Here is a 15,898-nt window from a genome sequence, read left to right as displayed (position 1 = left end):
GGGTGATAGGATTGGATTTGCTTTTGGAAAGGTCTCCCTGGCAGAATATTCTAAAATGGGCTGGAGAAGGTAGAGGGAAGCCTTTGCAGTAGTTGGGCTGAGGGATGCCCACAGAGGCCAAGGGGATGGAGAGGAATGGGTTTGAGAGTTTTATGAAAGAGGCAGCATCTGTACCGTCTGAGAAACTGATTCTTTCCAGCAGGCAGAGAAGAGCCCAGGATGACTTCTGGACTTGAGCTGAGTGATTAGATGGAAAGTGGCAGCTGGAGGGGAGAATTTTCTATTGTTCCAACGACAGCAAGTCTTACATAATAATTTTCTCCTCTGCTTTGGCTCAGACCATTCCCCTTCTCGGCAATTTCAGCCTCACCTCCTCTTTTACTCAGTGAGTGGCTGCTTGTGATATTATGATATATATATTTTCACATATTGGTTTTCATCCGTGGTTCCTGACTCATGACTCCCATAGACCTTGTTATAATGTTGAGGTGCTCTAGACTTCAGAAGCAGGCATCAGAAAACAGAATCTGTCTCTGTGACCCTTTCCTGCCTGCTTTTCACCTGCTCCGTTTTCTCCACAAGGCAGACCTTAGAAACTAAAAGTATGATTTCTTTGTACGAGCTGGCCATAATGAAATTCTTTGACCTACCTTGTCTGAGGGGTCCTGCCCCATACCCTGGAGGATGGAATGCTGCACAGAGAGGCCAGTAAGAATGTGGACAGACAGACCTTGCCGGGTTTCTCCACTCAGTCTTTTAGTGTTAGATCATGCCCTTTTTGTCCAATCACATTTCCACATGGTTGTTCATGCTTCAGTCATGCCTACCCAATGAAGTCTCCATAAAAGGTCCAAGAGAACAGGGTGTGGGGAGCTTCCGGATAGCTGAACAGTGGAGGTACTTGAGAGAGGGCATGGGAGCTCCACACCCCTTCTCACATGTCTTGCCCTATGCATCTCTTCATCCATATCCCTTGAAATATCCTTTAGAATAAATTGGTGAGTGGAAGTGTTGCCCTGAGTTCTGTGAGCTGCTTTGGCAAATTGATGGAACCCAAAGAGGGGATCATAGGATCCTCAGTCTCACTCTGTCACCCCACCTTGAGTGCAGAGGCGTCTTTGTAGCTCACAGCAACCTCAAACCCCTGGGCTCAAGCAATCCTCCTGCCTCAGCCTGCCGAGTAGCTGGGACTACAGGCTCATACCACTGCGCCCGGCTAATTTTTTGTATTTTTAGTAGAGACGGGGTTTCGCTCAGGCTGGTCCTAAACTCCTGAGCTCAAGTGATCAATCAAGCTCAATCCTAGCCTCCCAGTGTGCTAGGATTACAGGCTGTGAGCTGCTACACCCAGCCCAGAAAATTATTATTGACCCTCCTTAAGTGCTCACCAGTGACCTCTTACACTTATTTTTCTGTTCTATGCAATTAGCGTCAGTTATGTTTTGTCTTTGTTGTTGTTATCTTTTCGTTGATTATTCCCACAATTAGAGTGTAAATTTCTTGGTGACTAGGTCTATGTCATTTGGGTCTTCTAGAGATCATGCAAAAATATTCTAAATGTTGTAGACATTCCATTGTTATAATTTTAAAAAATTGTCTCTCTTCCTCGCCCTCCTCTAAAGTTTAAGCTCCCTGAAGGCAGGTGCCTTGTTGTGTTTTGTGTTTAAACTACAGCCCTCATAGCACTCTGGTAGGAGCCAACCAAGTAATTGTTGAAAGAATGAAGGTTTATTCTTTTAAAATAATTTGATTAACATAATGCTTAGTTGTTTTATGGCTCTGGTACAATTCTCTTCTTCTTGGGCACTTTGAGATATCCCCAGTTATCTGTTCTAAAAATGTTGAGTGTGCGTGTTCTGCCAGGCACTGTGCTGGGTCCATGGGTCCCTGCCATGCAGTATCTCACTGTGTAGAAAGGAGACAGATATGGAAAAAGGTAATTGCAGTAACTTGTGATTAATGCTATAATCAAGATGTGTACCAGGTTCAGCCATGGCATCAAGGAGAAAGTATATAACCTTGCTTAGGAGAATCCAGGACAGGTCGACAGAGGTAGTACCTGAGCCAGCCCTGGAGGAGGGACAAGAAGACAAGCGAGGGAGTGGGGCTAAGACAGCAGAGCACCCTGGGTATTCTCCTTAAAGGCATGACAGTTTCTTAAAAGGTAAACCTTGATACTACCCTCGCCTTATTCACTATGGCAAGGGGATCATATGTTATGTACATATCATACATATACACACACTCTATACCAAGAAGATGATAGATAAAAAAACAAAACAAAGCAAACTGTCCTTAAAGTCTCTCTTAGCATAGTCAGTCTTGCCCTTTTCGTAAACCTTTTATTACTTTCAAATCCAGACTCATGATTTATCTTCTGTGTTCTAACTGTCAAGTAAAATAATTGCTTTCCAGAAGGTTCCTCAGTCTCTCTTATAATACTCATTGTTCTTTGGATCTGAGACAAATGCAGCTCTAAAAGAGTAAGTTACACACACATTCCTTTCTGTTTTCTCAAGGGGTTGCAACAGTCTTGCATGTTGATTGCACTACATTTACTATTTTCCTTTTAAAAATGTAGAAGTTTAGACCAAAAGTGCCTTTGAAGATTTCTATCAGATATATGATTTTAATTCTGATATTCTTGAGGGGAGAATGTAAAGTATTATTAAGAATTGCATAAGCTAGCCTTGAGTTAAAGGATGATATTGAATTCTGAAAGTGGTATTTGTAGCAGTTGAGATTAAAATGATTATATTTTAATAAGTTTCCACCGTAGCTAATACTTTAGGTTTTCTTCTGTTATACTGTACTTAGTTTGTATTTTGTAGTCTAGCTGATTCAGTGCATCTTAACCAAAAGCTATAGTCTTATAGGGAGAAGCTCTATCTTACTCATCTTTGTATCCCACAGCCTGAATGTCATAATGTTTATCATATAGTAGATGCTCAACAGAACATTTGTTACAGGACTGTTTTTTAGATTTTAATGGAAACTTTGTATGCTATGTGATTTAAGATGCCTGATCTGCTTTTGATTTATGCATTCAGGGCTGGGTCTGTGCAAAAATGGCTAGTTTTAGTACAGAAAACATCATTTCCAATTACCTTTAACCAAGGAAATGTACTGCTTGACTGATTGGTAAATCATATGTAAAGATAGAAATTATGGGAATTTAATACAATCAAATGATTGTCTTATGTCATGTAACTTTTTTTTTTTACTTTTTGTGTTTTAGTAGTGCAACTAAAATTAATTAGCATCCATCCTAAGAAGCAGCCAGCTTGAAGAATAATAGATGAATATGTCAACAATAGAATATTTTGGACATGAACCAAAGAGCAGTTCAGCTACTATTCAGCCAAAGCATATCAGATGGAACCTTTGTGTATAAGACAAGTTGAAGGGTTAATAGGCAACTTTCTCTGCCATGGTATTTATTACTGCTCTGGCTACATGTCTGAATACTAATCGAAAGATCTTGCTGCAGTCAGTTATTCAGCAGCCAAAAATACCAATGAAAGAAAATATATTCTTTTGTGAAATCCAGATGTTGCTTTTATATTTAATGCTTTCATTCTAGGACATTAAAATTCTATTTCCCACATTATTTTAAAGTACAAATTCTTGAAATTGGGAGAAAAAAGGATATTGGTCTTTAAAATTCACTTTTCTATAATGTTTATTTTAACTTTGGCAGAACTTTAGCCCTAGGTCAAAGTCATGTAAATAGATTGTTTTTTTACAAAGTACAATTATGCAAATTATAGGCTTATTTATAAAGCTTGTTTTTTATAAACTGGGGTTGTGTTTATGTAATTAAATTTGTCATGATTTCTCCAGACATTCTATCTAGATGTTTGAAAAATAATCTTTGGCTTTGCACAGACAAAATGATGGCTTGATTTTTCTTATGGCATCACAGAGACACAATCCTAAGCATGTTTCTTTTTTTCTGAGTTGTACTAAGTTTTAAAGAAAAATTATTTCCCACTAAATTCTAAACAGAGAGAATACATTCTCCCTGAATATAAAACTCAGTCAGATCCTTAACATTTATTGATTAATTGATTGATTGATTGACAGTCTTGCTCTGTTGCCCAGGCTAGAGTTGCCATGGCGTCAGCCTAGCTCACAGCAACCTCAAACTCCTGGGCTCAAGCAATCCTTCAGCCTCCTGAGTAGCTGGGACTATAGGCCAGCACCACCACACCTGTCTAATTTTTTTCTATTTTTAGTAGAGACAAGGTCTTGCTCTTGCTCAAGTTGGTCTTGAACTCCTGAGCTAGAGTGATCCTCCCGCCTTGGCTTCTAAGAGTGCTAGGATTACAGGTGTGAGCCACTGTGCCCGGCCCTTTAACATTATTTTTAAAGTTTTGTTATAATTTATATTATGATTTAAAACAATTGCATTCATTGTTACTTTGTTTCCTTCTACTGTTACTAAGAAAGCCCAGAACGCTTTAATTGTGTAAAACATTATACTTTTTCTTTTAAAAAAACATGAAAAAGCAAAATCCATCATTATTTTCTGAGTGATAAAAATAGTAAAGAAACAATGTATAATAAATTTACTGATCTTAGATGCTGCTTAGGAAGAAAGAAAAGTGTATTTTAAAGAGGGCTTCTTGGTTTCTTTGGGGGGAAATTAATCCCTAAAAAGGTCAGAAAAATAATCATAAGGAAGAAAGAGGAGCCTGTAAAGGTAGTTGGCTGTGTTGATGTAGAGTGGTAAAAAGGGAAGAGAAAAGTCTTGTTGGTCAGATGACCTGAATTTTTGGTCACCTAGAACCTTGTGCTATGTCACCTAGAATCTGTCACCTGGGGCAAGTTTATCAGCCTCTGTAAGCCTGTTTCTTTAGTCCTGCGTTGTTACTGGGAAGATGCCAGTTGGTATGTATGGTACTGGGAAGGGGCCCTTTTCACTTGGATACTTACAAGTATTAGTTGCAATATCACCCTCATAATAATTTTTTTTTTTAAAGTAGTCACGGGCACTGCTACTCTAACCTCAGACCACTAAGTCCTTTCCCCTCAAACACTGCTGTCTGCTTTGTGTTGCGTGGTGTCGAGTTATGCATGCAGGGACTGCTCAGTAAGTGTCAGGTCAGGGATAATCCTGACAGTGGCTGTGCAGCAGACACATGTATTTAAAGATAAAGGAGTTGAAAAACAGCATGTGGTCTCTACAAAGAGATAATTATTGTATGTGTTTTTCCCTGTACTCTCGCAGATCATCTGATAATGTTTTCTAAATTCCAGGAAACCTATTTCAGGGGGAATCCGTTTCCGGGAATCTTGGCAAAAGACCCTAGTAGCTGACACATGAGAGGCTCCCAATGAATGGCTCATGAGTGTAGAAATTGTGGTTCCATGAGTGGCCCCTATGGCCTGTCCCCGTCTCCCATTTGCTGTTAGGCAATTCTAACTAAAAGTGAGCATGTTCCTTTGTGTCAGCGTATAATTGAATGCACAAGAAGTGATGGAGTCACTTAGGAAAGACGTGAATAGCTTTTATTACAACTTGAGCCTTTTGAATGTCACAGGAGAACAGAGGAGAGGGAAATTAGCAGTGAGATCCCCAGTGGTCAGGGGTCTGTGTGATTCCGTTCTTAGTACAGGAAATGCTGAAACAGGGAGGAATTTTTCAGAGTTCAGTTTGGTGGAGGGAGGGCAGTCAGGCAGGCAGCACATAATGGGGCAGGGCTTGATGACTTGATGTTTAAAACCTGTTCGATCTCTGCATCTTTCCCACTCTCCACCTTCCCAGTTTATGATCATTGTGTATTCAAGCAGCATCAGTTTCTGCCCTTCATTTCTCTAAATGTCTTCTCAGATTGGAGACCCTGTTCTCTCTGCACACTTTCAGAGGGCTGTGGGCCTGCCTTGGGAATCTGCATCCACTTGGATGTGGCAGAGAGGAGAGACCAGGCCATGTGCTGGAGGACATCACCCTCCTTCCCCCAAAACCCTGGCTTAAGTGTAGATATTAGAGATCAGATGAAGTGATCCTTTCTCTAGGTCTGGATTTGAAGATGAAAACCTGAATTAGATTACAGGTATCTTTCTGGAGATTAAAAGAAAAGGATGACACTTCCCTGGGGTGAGAGATTATTTCTTCTGTTTGTTATGGATATAGATAGCCTCACCTTAATTTGGTCAGGGGTGTGGACTGGCATCCTATTGTACTGTGAGAAAGAAAGGGGCCACCTTGCTGGTCTGTGGTCCTTGTGATGACCCCGTCAGCTCCTTTTCCTGCTCCTTTGTTGCCCACCAGGCCCCTCAGAGCCCTTTACCCTACCTCTGACCCAATGTTTTCACCAGACAGCAGCCTGGTTCTGCCCAGAGATGGAGACCCGCCACTTCTTAACCTTTAGACAGATGTGTGTTCAAATTCTGGCATAGACATTCATCAGCCACGTGACTTCGAATGATGAACACAACTTTCCCCTCCTCTGTAAAACAGAGCTAATATTAGAGCCTACTTCATCTAAAATGGTTGTATCAAATGAAGAATGCCATTTAAAAATGTTACTTTCCAGGATGGAGGTGCCTGATACCCTAAAAGCTCTCCATGATTATAAGCTAATGTTATTAATGTTAATGGGTAGCTGTTTTTACCGAAATCTTAACCCAGATGTACCTCTTTTTTTTTTTTTTTAAGTACGAAACAAGGTTTATTGAGGAGAGAAAGAAAGGATTATAGAGCAAGAGCAAGATACATTCACCACAGATAATGATTGGACACCTTGTTGTAACAAAAAGGCCCTCTTTTGTTTTTTTATTAGAGATTTCACCGTTATCCCAAGGCTGTACCTTCCAGTTATACAGCTCATTGTCACTTCTTGTCTTTTTCATTAAACTGGGAGTATCTTGGGAATTTTTGCCTCAGTAAGCAACATAGGGCCTGACATATAGGTGATCAATAAGTTTTTGTTAAATGAATAAGTAAATAAATGAAAGATATTGATTATTGAAGAGCTATGTGGTATGACTGGAAAGAAAGGCCCTTTGGATATTGATCAATCCTTGGGCAGGTTCTTATAACTTTGGAGCCTTGATTTCCATGTCAGAAAAATGTAGTAGGGATAATAATACAGAAGAGGTAATGATACTTACTTTACTGGATTTTTATAAGGGTTAATATGTTAATATATATAAAACATGAGGTACAGTTCCTGGCCCATAGTAGACTAGTCAATAATGAGCCAGGCATGGTGGCTCACGCCTGTAATCCTAGCACTCTGGGAGGCCAAGGTGGGAGGATTGCTTGAGGCCAGGAATTTGAGAGCAGCCTGAGCAAGAGCGAGACCCCATCTCTACTAAAAATAGAAAAATTAGCCGGCTACAGTGGGATGAGCCTGTAGTCCCAGACACTTGGGAGGCTGAGACAGGAGGATTGCTTGAGCCCAGGAGTTGGAGGTTGCAATAAGCTATGATGATGCCACTGTACTCTAGCCCAGGCGACAGATTGAGACCCTGTCTCAAAAAAAAACAAACAAAACAGTAATTATAAAACAACTAAGAAACAAAGAAATATCAGTGATTAGAGTAATATCAAGTTGCATTTTTCGGTAGATGCATTTTACAGCAGAATTGTATCATCACTTCTAATATATAATTTTAGTAAGGAAGGTAAGAGAATATAGTGTAAAAATTCATAATGGAATATCAGATGGCATTTTGACAGCCTTCATACTAAAGAAAATGCAAAAAGTAGGAGCACTTCTTAATTAAGCAAATGTAAATCTTAGAAGTGTTTTTGATATTGATCATGTGAACTTTTAATAAAGGCATATTTGTAGTTTTTACTTATTCAGTGGTTCATTATTTTAAAAGGAAAAATTGTCAAATGTTTATTTTCCCACAAGATGAAAATTTCTGTTCATTGAGTATTATTGAAAAGTTTAAGGTCAGATAAAACCTGTTAAAATAGATGAATGTGACACAAGGCAAAACGATAAAACGATAAGACTGAAGACATGAACACGAGTAGTTTGAGTTTGTAGTTTGAGTCATTTTGAATTTAATGATGTAAATAATCTAATTTGCAAAATAGGATATGAAATAACACTTCTCATTCTATACTCTTGAAAGTTGAGGATGATTCAACCTACAACCAATTGTGAGAACTTGAACACTGGCAGGCCCCTCCACCAGCATCAAACCTAAGAAAAGTTTAGACATTCCATTCCATTTCGGTGAGTGAGAGCAAGAGGAAAGAAAGCAGGCTATTTTTATCCCCAAATAGAGTAGGGTTTAGGATTATTTGCTTTATAATTTAAGCCTTTCATAGAAGTGACTTTCTCAATAAAAGCCAAAATTCCATCTTTCCATTACTGCACTTAGAATTGCAGTTCTTCTTGTCCGCTGGATTTCTGCCTATATCCTGCCAGAAGATTGCCAGACCACCTCATATTTTGTGCTTTCATTTAAACTTAAATAGTATTTAGTGCCCACTGGGTGCATGCTTCTATAACAGGCATAGTGCAGCCTACAAATCATAGAGGAGACGTGAGCGTTTCCAAACAGCCCTTTCATCCCCTCTAAGGGTAAGCAAACACAGCAACAGGCTTTTGAGCAATGAAGTAATCATGGTTTTCCTGAGAGTTACTGTGGCTAGTGGCTTGTTTTATATTTCAAAATACTTATTTTGCAGAGTTCAATCACAATCTTGGCTAACTTATTTAGCAAAAAAAAAAAAAAAATCCCTCTGAAAACTGTGTAATTTACTAGCAGTGAGTCTTCTTTGTATATCAGGCCCACTGCTTTTTAAAGTCACGTGCATACAGATTTCATTTAGCCCAGAGCACTGGATTGATCTCATTTCACAATCTTTATTAATTCAGTAAATATTTACCGAAAACCTCCTATGGGTTATGTGCAGTATATTTAGGATGTGGTAATATAGTAGCAGATAGAGGATCCCATCTTTAGTGGCACTTATATTCTTATATGTGATAAAATAAAAACCAAAAATGCACACAGAAACCCATACATTTACCCAATGTCTATTCAGCACCATCTGTGTGTCCAGCATTGTGCTAGGTACTGGGAACTGAGCAACAAAAAAGACAGAAATGTCCCCTGACCTCAGAGTAGGCAGCCTGGCAGGGAAGGCAGACATACCAATAGAGTACCAGCAGATTATATTTAAAGATTGTGAAAAAAGAGACCCAGGATAGCTGAGAACAGAACTTGGGTGTGTCCAAAGCCAGTGCAGGGGATGGGCCTCACTGGGGGGTGGCTGACAAGTGCAGCTGTTATTTTTATAATTCTAAAAATAACTCGGCCTTAGATTATCATCTCTTTAAAAAGCAGGTCTATGAGAATGCTCAAGATGTGCGTTAGATTAATCTGTAAAACACCACAAGTGCTTTCAGGCTCTCAAGTCCAGTTGTACTGGGGGAATTCAGGAGGCAGAGGTTTTGTTTATATTGATTTCTACAGCTGTTAATGCACCTTGCAAGGCAGTGCTGTTGCTCATGGTACTACTATGCCACTTTATTCCTTGGCAGATTGGCTAAAATAATAGCACTGGCTTGGAAAGTAACAAAACTTGGTCACCCCCAGTTCACCTCATTGTTGCTTGCTTTGCAGTTCATTTAGCATAATTGTTTTCCTTCCTTATGTTAAAGCAGACGCTGCTGAGAGCTTGGACCTCAGCCATTCCATGTAGCTTCCCTCAGTTGACATAGGACAAGGAAAGAGAGAGGGAGCAGGTACGTTTGTTCCCCACACTCCATCTTTTCCTCTCCTGACCTAAAGAGGCAGGAACTGTAAGACATCTGGCCTGGATTCTCAGCCAGAAACCTGTTCTCTAGGCTTCCTGCCCTGCTAGGTGAGGGGGTGTGACTCATTCCTGCCTGGAGGAAGAGTAACTTGACTGGGAGTCATAACCAAGCCCTCGGGGCATGGATCAGAATTCTTGTGAGGGTGGAAAATCCCCAGGTAAGGCTGATGTGCTCCTTTCAAGGTTATACCCCTTGAAAAATCCTAATACTAGAGAATCACTACGCGGAATTTCCCTGCGAATGGCCACAGCACCCTCCAGATAAAGCAGTTATCTAGGAGGCAGATTAGGGCTGTCTTTGTTTTCAGTTCATAAGGCAAAAAGAAATGGATGCAAATCCTGTTTTTGTTTGCCATTAAACAGTCCTGTTATTTATTTATTTTTTGTTAGGATCTTTCATACATGCCTGAAAATATGACTGTATTATTAAATTTATTAGTATATCTAATAGCTCTAATTCCTTCCAAATCGGTAATATTTTCTTTATAAATGCCGTTGAGATCAAGGAAAAAAGATACTGATGTTGCCTTTCCCCAGGCTTTTGTCTGAACCCTCTATCCCTAGTAATGTTTACTAGTCACGTGGCATTTTTGTTAACATTTTATAAGCACATTTTGTTAACATTTTATAAGCACATCTTACAGTAAAATACACTGTTAACTGCTCAGTTTAAGTTACTTCAGTTGTATAACCACCACCCAAAATGAGAGATGGAGGATGTTCCATTACCCTTGTTCCCCTTTAAGCCAACCTCCCCCTCCCTAGTCCAGGCGAACATGTAATGACTTCTACCATAAACTGATTTTGCCCACCTTTGAACTTCATGTAAATGGAATCATGTAGAATGCAATCTTCTGTGCCTGCCTTCTTTCATTTAGCATAATATTTTTGTAGATTCATCCTTGTTGTAGGTATCAGTGGTATTCTAGTATATTTGAACTATAGGAATATCTGGAAAAAGCATTTTGAATTAAATCTTGAAGTATTACATTCTGATAGATAGCAAACTAACAATACTTAACCTTCTAATTCTGTTTTTACTTTAATGTCAAGTATTTTTTTGGTCTTAGTTATTTTTGTAATTTCTTTAGCAGCTCACACAATGCCTTGCCTATTATGGGAAATTAGCAAATGTTTTCTTACGTTGGAAGGGCATGTGTGAGAAAAATTAACTCATCTCTCATTTTATAGAAATTCAGATTTTAATTGCCCTGCTGTGACTGTAAAAGCAAACTGCACATTCATTCTGAGCATTATTCCACTGATGAGTTTACTGATGAGTATGACACTGGTGCAGAGTGAGCTGTTTGTGGACACTTTTCTCAGTGTAAGGAGTTCAAGTGGAGTAAGTCATTTTTCCAAAAGGTCAGCTCTTAATTGATTTTTTTTTTGTTTTTGTTTTTAACTGGTAAAAATATCTTAAAGAATGTTATTAGCCTCATTTGGTAACTGAAGAGCTCTGAGAATGGAAATGTGTGACCTACCCAAAATGAAGGAGCAATTCAGCGTTGGACAAGATATTAGATTCTAAAATATTTGTTCAACCACATGTGTTCCAAGTTCCCACAGAAGTTATTGACACTGACGTTGGTTTCCCTTAAGGATGACTCAGGATTTCTTGAGTCATTTCCACTTAGTCATTTTCACTGCCTAGGTTAAAGGAGGCTTTAGGCTCTTAGGTTCTACCTGGATTCCAGCCTTCACGGACTCACACTCCCCCAGCTGCTGCCCCTCCCCGCAATTCCCACTTCCTAGCTCAGCCGCAAGCCATCCCCAGAACCAACTCTGACTTCAGGCAGGAAGGATTAATGCAGTCAGCTTTTACTGTCATCAGTCCAGCTTTAACCTTGTGTTTCAGTTCTGATACTTTGCTTGTCCTTTTCCTCCCTAGTTGTCTAAACTCCTTTCTCAAAAATGTGCCTAGGACCCCAGTCTCTTTAATTCTTCAGATTCCGTCTTGCTCTTGTCAATGTCTCCTAAGCCTGCTGCCTGTAGCAGACTTTGATGGTGGCCTGCTTGCATCTGTAGATTTCATAACGTGAGCTATATACTTCTTCTCCCTTCTTTAGCTGTTGTACTGGTGGTACCTTAAATCTTGGGTCCTAAATTGTGATCTGAGTGTCGTATTTATTTTCACTAGACTTCCTTAGTTATACTATGCCGGCTGTTGTAAGCAGGACTGTGAATAAAAGTGGGGTTCGGTTTCCTGCAGTAAGAGATAGGAGGCTTAACTTTAGCCTGGCACCTGAAAAAGATCAAGTGTTTACTGAAATGTGGGAAAAACCACCTCCTTGGCATAGTGGAAATCCGCCTGGTAATAAACAGCTCTATTCAGAAGCAGCTCCCCAGTGCTGAGCAGTGACCTAGTTGAGCAGTGTGGTATCTGAGTAGAGGTAGCAAGGAGTGCTCCTGGCTTGGTGTTGTGGGGACTTTTAGTCTCAGCACCTGTGGCTGGAAAGTACTCTCCCCGTTCTTCAGTATGGAAAATGGACATTTTCTCAGTCTTGTGCAAATACAGCTTAGAGAAAAGTCCACTAGTCAGAAATTCCAGTATTTGAAAATGTACCAGGAATCCAAAAAGTTGAGAACCACTCTTGGCTTTTTCCATCCCTCCCTGACGCTGATGGCATTCCTGAACTGGTGTGCCTGTTTGTCTCTGTGCTTCTTGGTGACCACATCCTCTCAGGTGATCTTCCTCCTGGCTGTGCACTGGGTTTGTTCCTAGGCACCTGATCTACCATCAAGGCAGCCTTGTTCCTTCCAGGCAGCTTCCAATGCCCCATCCTGGATCCTTGCTGGGCCAGGCTGGCTGTCCTTGAAAGTGAAAGAGGCTGTGTATGAGGGGAAGAAGGATCTTATCTCCCTTAGGAGGGGGAAATTAGCTATATGCCCGTGCATAGGAAAAATAGTCTTAATCCTTTGTGATAGAATTTGGAAAATATCTGGTTCAAGTTTTGGTTAAAAAAGCGATAAATTCTGTGAACAGATAAACTGTAGGGTTTATTGTCAGACTTCCACTGGAGCTACTGTGTGTGCCACTGTCATTCGTTTTAAGTTTTATGAACTCTCATATAAAGTTTAAAATGGATTGAGAAAGTCTCTCTTCTAAGTTTTTTTTTTAATAAAATAGGAACCATTACAACTTTTCACATGCCTTTGAAAAGAAGGTGATTGTGATTACTGACTTTAACTAGAATAGAAAAGTATATATCAATCATTATTTTACAAATATATATAGAAAATCTGTCATCTGTAATTTCTGTTGTATACCATGTTAACTTGTTTGATACTTTTTTATGACTAAAGAGAGATTACTTGGATAATACTAATTGTGATAAATTGCTTTGTAGCTTTTTGAAGTCTAAGTGAGTTTATTATACATAAGGATCACCCTGGCCATGCATTCTGAACTTTTAAAAGCACCACTTTCTTAGTATTGTCCACCTATGACAATATAAAATAAAGCATTTAGTTTTTCTACCTTTCTCAGTTTCCTGGTATATAATGCAGTGATTGAATCTACCTGTTTTTTGGTCTTATGAGAGATGTTTATAGATAAATTTTTTAGTGTAATTACTGCAGAGCAGATTAAATGGGAGAGATTCAGACATAGTACAGATGGCCTTCTCATTTATAGCAAGTTACCTCCTGGTACTGAGCAGTTTGGAAAACATTAAATTGAAGCTCGTTTTCTGATGGGAACAATGTATAAAGGGAAATTATACTAAGGGTCATTTGCCTTGTGTTTTATAGAAATAATAACAAATGCTCTAATCAAATATAAATGCTACATAAAACTTTCCCAATAAGTTAAAAATTGTCCATTAGGAAAATATAGTAATAATATAAAATCATATTTGACTTTTGTTGACAGAATAGTAAAAGTTTCTGTTAATGCTCTTCATGACTGCTGCCTTGTTTTTATTATAACCAGTAGAAGATGAATGAATGAAAGCCTTGACAGTTTGGCGGGATTCAGACAGGCTTTTTAAAGGAGAATATGTCTTGGGCATCTTTGTGACTTGGGGAAGTCTCAGGGATGGTGGATAACCTTTTTAAGAAACTGAACAGGAAGATGCTGGTTGCTCCGATACTGTTTTACTTCTTGCCTAAACACTGGTACTCCACAGGGGTTCTTAACGTGGGGGTGGTGGATCTACATGAGTGGGCTTGGGGGACAGGAGTTCTTAAACCCCCTAAATTGTTTGGGAAATGTGTTTATTTGCATATTTGAGGATCTCTGGTGAAGGGAATTTATAGCTTTTATCAGATTCTTAAGGGGATCCTTGATCCAGAAGGACTGGATTGCCAGTTCTATAAAACTGGCATAATTATGATACAAAACTGGTGAGTTAAGGTTTATTAACTACAGGGTACTATAAAGTTGTTAGCCAACACTGCTGCCTTTTAAACTGTGAAAGTCTGGTTTTCTGTGCTGTCATCATCAGCTCCCATATTGCTGATTCACAAGGTCCACCTGCTTTCAAATATGTGCGCTACAATGGATTCCCTTAAGTAGTTGTATTGGGGGGAAGACAAAAGAAGGGATGAAGAATTTTTTTTAATTTCTTAACTTTTGAATTTCTATTTTAATTAGGAACATTTGGTTATGGGGTTGGAAAATCCAAATCAAATGGCCTGAACAATAAAGGGAATTTATTAGCATAATAATGGAAAGGTTCAGAGGTAGCTGTAGCTTCAGGAGCCAGCCTTGCTCTCAGGCTCCATGAAAGGGACTCTCAGAAGCTCCAGCTCTTGCCTTGTAGCAGAGTGGCAGTGGTAGTTTCTCACCAGAAAATACCCTTTCACCACATCATCCCTTGGAAGAAAAAATTCTGTTAGCTTTTTTCTTCTCTAGAAATACCAGCAAATGGCTCTGGTGGGATTATGTATCCATTCCCGAAGCCAGTCTTTGTGGACCGGAGTCCCCCAGGATGTTGATCAGCACTGGCTGGTGTGGAGTTACTTAAGCCACATAAATGAAAATGGGGAATGGGTACTGTTCTTTTGAATTTTTGTGTTATTTCCTTCTAAAGTACTAAATTTGTGGAGAAATCATTCGCCAATTCAGTATACTGAAATATTTTTAGTATTCATAATAACGTAATAGTTTTATGTTTGTTCTTCTTAATATAAAAATTGGAGACATAAGACATTTTCTATTCTGTCTTTTAAAAAACCAAAAAATTAAAAAGTATTTTTTTTGGGGGGGACCCTCAATAACCCTCCTTGGGTAGGTAGTATTGATAGCTCTTTGTAGAAAATTTATTTCCTTGCCTTAATCTGCTTTTTCATTGTTTTACCAGCAAATGTTTTCCAAATTTCTATCCAGTATAAAGCAGTAGAAAAGGCTCATTAGGAGAGGTTTTTCTGGTGTTAGAATGCCTGAATTAAAATCCTTACTCCACTATTTACTGATTGTGCAGCCTTAAGTAAATTGTTGAATCTCTCTGGCCCTTTTTTTCTCATTGTAAAATTAAAATGAGATAATGTACTAAAAGTCTTGGTATCTATCATGTGTGGTGCTAATAGCTGTTTGTATTAACCAAATGATGTAAATCGCATAATTTCACATAAAATTATTGTAATATGTAAAATAACTTAATTACAGGCATTCATGAATGGGCCCATGGCTAATTCCTATGCCTATAGAATGAATGTTAATTGTACTTTTGCATAGATTCTCTTGGGTAGGATTCTAGAAGTTAGATTGACACTTTAGTAAAAAAAAAAAACCAAGAAGATTATTAAGTTGACAGGGATAGCATAAGGTACATTATTAATATTATTAATAAGCATTACTTGCGTTACTGATTAGGTTCCGCAAATACCAAGAGAGAAATTAGCTTAAAGCGCTGAAATTCCAAGTCTGTCTGAGTGTAAGTACACAGTATGTCTTTAATTGATTTTATTCCTCTGGTGACTTTATTCAGTTTGTACAGGGGTTCACTTTTCATAATATTATAATAGGAATGAATAAAAATGAATATACTCATTTACCTTCTATAATAAATAATTCTGATCAGAATCATTCATCAGCAAAATAGTTTGGAGCCAATGAGTAAAGACTGAAGCCTAGTGAAAGTTTATTTTGTGGTTTTTGGT

The 15,898-nt window shown here is 38.8% G+C and overlaps 1 protein-coding gene across 3 annotated transcripts in view; it reads left to right on the top strand.

Moving 5' to 3' along the window:
• Positions 1 to 15,898, top strand: part of ANO6 (anoctamin 6) — a 185,834-nt gene that overhangs the window by 5,437 nt on the left and 164,499 nt on the right. The window contains exon 1 of one of the 3 annotated variants that reach the window (XM_045553975.1): positions 361 to 385. The exons of the other annotated variants lie outside the window; for them this stretch is intronic. Coding sequence (XP_045409931.1) covers position 385 — 1 coding nt within the window. The 5' untranslated portion in view covers positions 361 to 384. Of the gene's footprint in view, positions 1 to 360; positions 386 to 15,898 lie in introns of those variants that run through there. 3 annotated transcript variants of the gene reach the window in all.

Source organism: Lemur catta, chromosome 6 (assembly GCF_020740605.2).
Source record: "Lemur catta isolate mLemCat1 chromosome 6, mLemCat1.pri, whole genome shotgun sequence".
Taxonomy (NCBI): domain Eukaryota; kingdom Metazoa; phylum Chordata; class Mammalia; order Primates; family Lemuridae; genus Lemur; species Lemur catta.
The sequence above is the reverse complement of the archived record's forward strand: the minus strand, read 5'-3'. Positions and strand labels throughout refer to the sequence as shown.